Raw genomic sequence first — 5,227 nt, 5'->3', positions numbered from 1 at the left:
TATCGCACCTTACCTCCAAGGTCGAAGATCTCCTCGCCGATGAAGTTGCTACTGAGGTTAAGATGCTTGAGGTCCAGCATTGCTCCATTCTGGACATACTTGATAGTCAAAATCTAATCCCTGCTGCACACGATATAAGTCATCGGCTAACTTGAACTTGAACACCGGTAAGTGCAGAATACGCGGGACGGCCGGAGTACAAGAATAGTAAAAGAATGAGCCAATCACGTATCCACCGGTTCAAAGAGGTGAGTCAGCACAAAGTTCCTAATCGCGGAAGTGAAGTGATGCCGTCAGTTTTCATTTCTGAGATGCTGTTTGATGTGGATGGTCTTTCCCCTGCCTATCCTCTGTTTCTGTCAATGCGTGCCTCTGAAGGTTGAGCTCCTGCATATAATCACATTCAGGTGGCCTCTTTTGAGTGAACATCTCCTGTTAAGGCCCATGTTTGTATAATAGTGGCTTGAAGCGGAATTAATTTTTAGGCAGAAAATGCAAGAGTGACGAGGATGTGAAATTAATTTGGTCAAGTTATATAACCGGCGTTTTCCTTTGTAATGCCTTATGTAAAGCATTTCTGGACATTGTTTGTCTCAAGAGAAACAGATACAGATAAGCACTGCTACTGAAACTTTTGAATTGCAACGCACATTCATTAGTGGCAGCGTCGCAGCTGCGTGTGACTGAGAATGCAGCGACCAGGAAGGTGAGCAAGCTCATGGTCACTGTCAATGCAGATAATAACTTGTAAAAAAAATGCAGACAGATACATTGAAATAAATACAAAGTAAATGTCAGAAGTCAATTCGACCTTGGTGCACGCTAAAGACCATAGAAGGCCCTTCAATGCCCATTTATTCCCTAGGGCCGAAAAACATCACCACCACTCAAAAGACTCCTCCGCACATCGCCGACCCACAACGGCTGCAACGCCAACGAGCCAACGAGGCAGCGGCGAGCGGCGGCGCAGGCCGTCGGGCGGAGGACGGAGGTGCAGCAGCTGTCGTTGGAGCCTTGGCGGCGCGTCCTACATTGCTACCCCCCGCCTTGGGTCCCTGGTTCTGGGAGCCAACGACCTGCGGAACGAAGGCACGATGTTGATAAACCAGATGAGGATTTTTGAGTAACCTCGTGCACACGATTAGCACCGGCCGCCGGGCTGGGTGCCATGTGGCCAGTAAGTCACCTCCCTTCTTGCAGCTCACGAGCCCTCTCCCTGTGGAATTTTGCATTCTTCAATTCCGCGGCTTATCGATTGTTTGGGCCTATTACTCTTATCTGAATAATTAGTACAGTTGGTAATTTGGTCTATGGTTTTATGTTGGACACTTGAACTGAGAATCAGACCTTTGCCCGTTGATTGAAGCAAGAGGTACGTCTAGCAGGCCCTCTTGACCCTATTTTGTATAAACTGTCACGATTAAAAAAATATTTTTTCCTCGTTATTACAAAATATAGAGACCCAATTATCCTCCCATTTTTTTTACCGAGGAGAAATCCATATTTCATCAAAAATAATTTGGCCTTGCACGATTCTGACTAGTTTCTATATTGTTGCGCTCAACTGGGTGTCAAAGTAGTAGAATGCTATTACGGAACTTGCATCAATTAGACAATGTAACAAAAACAAAGGTAATGTAGTTCCTGTGGCGAACTTTATTTCATTACTTGTTTAATAGTTCTGATACATGACAAACACAAACACAGTAGCGAAATGGAAGACCTGACCCACAACCACAAAGTAAATGATTCTTAAGCCCATTATGCTCTACTAGTATGTGAACAACAAAAATAACAGTACTTTTTGCTCAACCATGTAGCACTGCAAATGCTTCTTTGATTGTGATGGCTTCAGCATAAACATCCTGCATTGTTGGTCGATCATTTGGTGTCTCCATAGAGCACAAAAGACCGAGTTTAACGAGATGCAAGATGCAGCTATCCACCCCATCTGTTGCATTATTTCCATGGTCAAAATGTTGTCCGCATCACCATCTTCAGAACTTGGGACAATACAAGGATCTAGAACTTCAGCAATCTTTTGAGGGAATGCCTTTTCCACATACTTGTGAAGGTTCAAACCATTAGTAAACATCCCATCTGTTGGATGCTTCCCTGTGAGAATTTCTAAGATGATAATTCCATAGCTGTAGACATTGCCTTCAGTTGAGAGTTTGCTCCCGAAGCCGTACTCTGTAATATATGTGTAATTGGTCAAACAATTTTTTATCTCTTAATACCGACAAAAAAAATAAAAGAACATTATCAAATAGTGGAAATGTAAAACATGAATAATAAAAAATAGACAAAACGGTTGTGATATTTAAAATCTCCAGTTTTTGTAGGAAATGTTTTCACCTGGTGCAATGTATCCAATTGATCCTCTTGGTCCCAATAAGCTTGTAGAACTATGATGGCATGAATGACTAAAGCTAAGAATAAACTTAGCTAACCCGAAGTCAGCAAGACGTGCACCCATGACATCATCAAGAAGGATATTGCTGGGCTTTAAATCACAATGGACCACAGGGGGCACACAATGATTGTGCAGATAATCCAAAGCAGAAGCTATGTCCGTGACTATTGTTATTCTGGAGCCCAAACTCAATGGTCTTTTCAATCCATACTTGTCCAGATTAGGATAGAGCCAGCCCTCTAGGCTACCATTAGGCATATATTCAAGAATGAGAGCTTTGAACTCATTTCCTATTGTATCAAATGTTGAGCATGCAGTTATCACCCTTAGAAGATTACGATGGCGAGTGTTCCTCAATGTCTTGCACTCAGCAATGAAGCTCTTTGGTATGCCAAGTTGGTCAAGTTTGAAAACCTTGATTGCAACTGTATGTTCTTCAAACTCAAATCTACCTTTGTAGACTGATCCAGATTTTCCTGAGCCAACCAAGTTGGCTAAAGAGAAATCATTTGTAGCTTTGACTAAATCAGGGTATGAGCACTGCATCAACTCCTTGGAGGATGGATGAGATGATTGTGTAACTTTCTTTCTCTTCTTCAAAAGAACAACGGCAAACCATGATAGCAAGACCAAACAAAGAGCAGTAAATCCTACTATCTTCAGAATAACAGAGGCTTGCCATTTTTTGGATGCCTCTGTATTGCACTGTGGCAGCTGTAGCAAAGGGATGCTGGCGCATAGCAACTTATTACCTTGAATAAACACCACTCCTGTGTTCTGAAATATCCCACCTGTTGGTACTGGTCCCTCAAGGTTGTTGAATGACAAATTCAGAAGCTTCATAGATGTGAAGGACTCAAAGAATTCAGGGATTTCACCAGACAGATTATTGAGAGAAAGATCCATCTCACTGACGCCTCTTAAGTTAGTGAAAGATTCAGGGATTGTCCCATGTAGAAGGTTCCCTTCCATGTGGATGGACTCCAAGTGCATGCAATGTCCCAGAGTTTAGGGGATTATTCCACTCAACTGGTTATAGGAAATATTCAGGGACTTGAGGTTTATCAAGCCGGCAATCTCCAGTGGTATTTCTCCAGACAGTTTGTTGTGACACAAATCAAAACCTTCCGCAAGCGAGGTAAGAGTAAAGTGCTCCTTCGGTATGCTACCACTGAAGCTATTATGGGAGAGGTTCAGTGCTTCCAAATGTTTGCAGTATCCTAAAGCTTTTGGGATTTGAACCACTGAAATTATTTTCGTGTAAGTTAAGCTCACTGAGTTGACTGAGATTACCAATGGACAGAGGTACTTGTCCAGAAAGTTTGTTTTGGGATAAGCTAAGGACAAACAAGTTTGGAAGGTTTCCAATTGAGTCTGGTAGATTTCCAGTAAGTAAATGATGTTCCATGTAAAGAAGTGTAAGGTTTTTGAGTTGCTCAATCTCCTTTGGTATGGCTCCAGATATTTTATTTGCTGTTAACAATAATACTTGTAAACTCCTTGGAAGGTCCCCAATGGAACTTGGTAGTGTTCCTTTAAGGATGTTCCTGCCTAGGCATAGGTAAACCAACTGGTCGCAATTTCTCAATGAGGATAAGAAAGACCAATCTCCGGCTTCGAGTTGATTTATCCCTAGATTCAGTTCAGTAAGGTAGGGAAGGTTCCTAAAGGAGGGAACAATTCCACTGAATGCATTGTCACAGAGATTTATCACTTGAATATTTGCTGCGAGGGCTAGGGATGCGGGGATTTGACCTCTAAGTTTATTTCCTTGCAAAATCAGTGTTTGAATATTTGGTAGGGTATGTCCTATGTTATTTGGAATTTCCCCAATGAGGCTATTCATGCCCATGTTAAGGTATGTCAGCGTTGTTATGTTGTAAAGAGAAGCTGGAACAGTCCCCAGACAGGTTGTTGAAACTCAGGTCTAATTGTTCTATTGTAGGAATAATGCTTAAACTCGATGGAATGGCTCCTTTGATGCTGTTCTGCGAAAGCAAAAGCCATGTCAGAGAGGAAAAGTTTCCTAGAGAGGTAGGTATGCTACCTGAGAGATTGTTTTCTGATAGGATTAGAATCTCTAGTGGTGACGAGGTATGCACAAGTGGCGGGATAGATCCAACGAAGTTATTAACCCCAAGGGCTAATATTACAATTGATGAGCTATTAAAAAGAGCAGAAGGAATCTCCCCACTGAGATGATTGTTTGTTAAATCTAGCAATTGAAGTGATGAACTGTTTGCAAGGAGAGGTGGGATGCCTCCGGTTAGCGTGTTGTTTATGAGAATGACAGTCCTGATAAATGAATTGCTCCCGAGTGAAAGAGGAACACCGCCAGTTAGATTGTTGTTGGCGAGAAATAAAACTGATAGGTTGGAGAGTGTACCTAACCCGTCTGGGATGATTCCAGATAATTTGTTATTGAACAGGTAGATCTTCTGAAGTTCTGAACATTCGCTGAGACTTTTGGTGTGGGTGGGGTAGTCTTCAGGAAAGCTCTCTCTACTAGTTATCACGACAGCCATTGTGAAACAAAACTATATATTATTATGAATTTGAACAATATTGTTTAGTTAGATGCAATACTACTTATAGAAAAGAAATGATAGTATATTTACAATATCAAATGAGTATAATTATATTTGTTTTGAAATATATTTTCATAATGTGACTTAATTAGGACAAACTAAGGTTCCCTTGTATTGGACGGATGGGTTCCAAATTTCCAATTTTATAGCTAGCTGAGGGGTATTGTTTGATAGGCCTTTGGAATAGAGCTACTGCTAATAACTACTTACAAACACAATAAAG

General features: G+C 41.4%; 1 protein-coding gene across 1 annotated transcript; it reads right to left on the bottom strand.

Moving 5' to 3' along the window:
• Positions 1 to 774: 774 nt before the first annotated feature.
• Positions 775 to 4,902, bottom strand: LOC101771491 (probable LRR receptor-like serine/threonine-protein kinase At3g47570). Its single transcript, XM_022825992.1, has 2 exons — positions 2,359 to 4,902; positions 775 to 2,193 (listed from the first exon to the last, which is right to left on the bottom strand). The coding sequence occupies exons 1-2, from the start codon at positions 3,407 to 3,409 to the stop codon at positions 1,772 to 1,774; spliced, it is 1,473 nt and encodes a 490-aa protein (XP_022681727.1). The 5' UTR covers positions 3,410 to 4,902; the 3' UTR covers positions 775 to 1,771.
• Positions 4,903 to 5,227: the final 325 nt, after the last annotated feature.

The sequence above is a fragment of the Setaria italica genome, chromosome IV (assembly GCF_000263155.2).
Source record: "Setaria italica strain Yugu1 chromosome IV, Setaria_italica_v2.0, whole genome shotgun sequence".
In the NCBI taxonomy this organism is placed as follows: Eukaryota; Viridiplantae; Streptophyta; class Magnoliopsida; order Poales; family Poaceae; genus Setaria; species Setaria italica.
The sequence above is the reverse complement of the archived record's forward strand: the minus strand, read 5'-3'. Positions and strand labels throughout refer to the sequence as shown.

What these genes read in the sequence shown, in the direction of transcription:
- LOC101771491 (XM_022825992.1), bottom strand. Translation starts at nt 3,409, where the DNA reads ATGCACTTGGAGTCCATCCACATGGAAGGGAACCTTCTACATGGGACA. An exon ending in AATTGGATACATTGCACCAG is followed by an intron (nt 2,194 to 2,358) that starts GTGAAAACATTT and finishes CATATATTACAG; the next exon opens with AGTACGGCTTCGGGAGCAAA.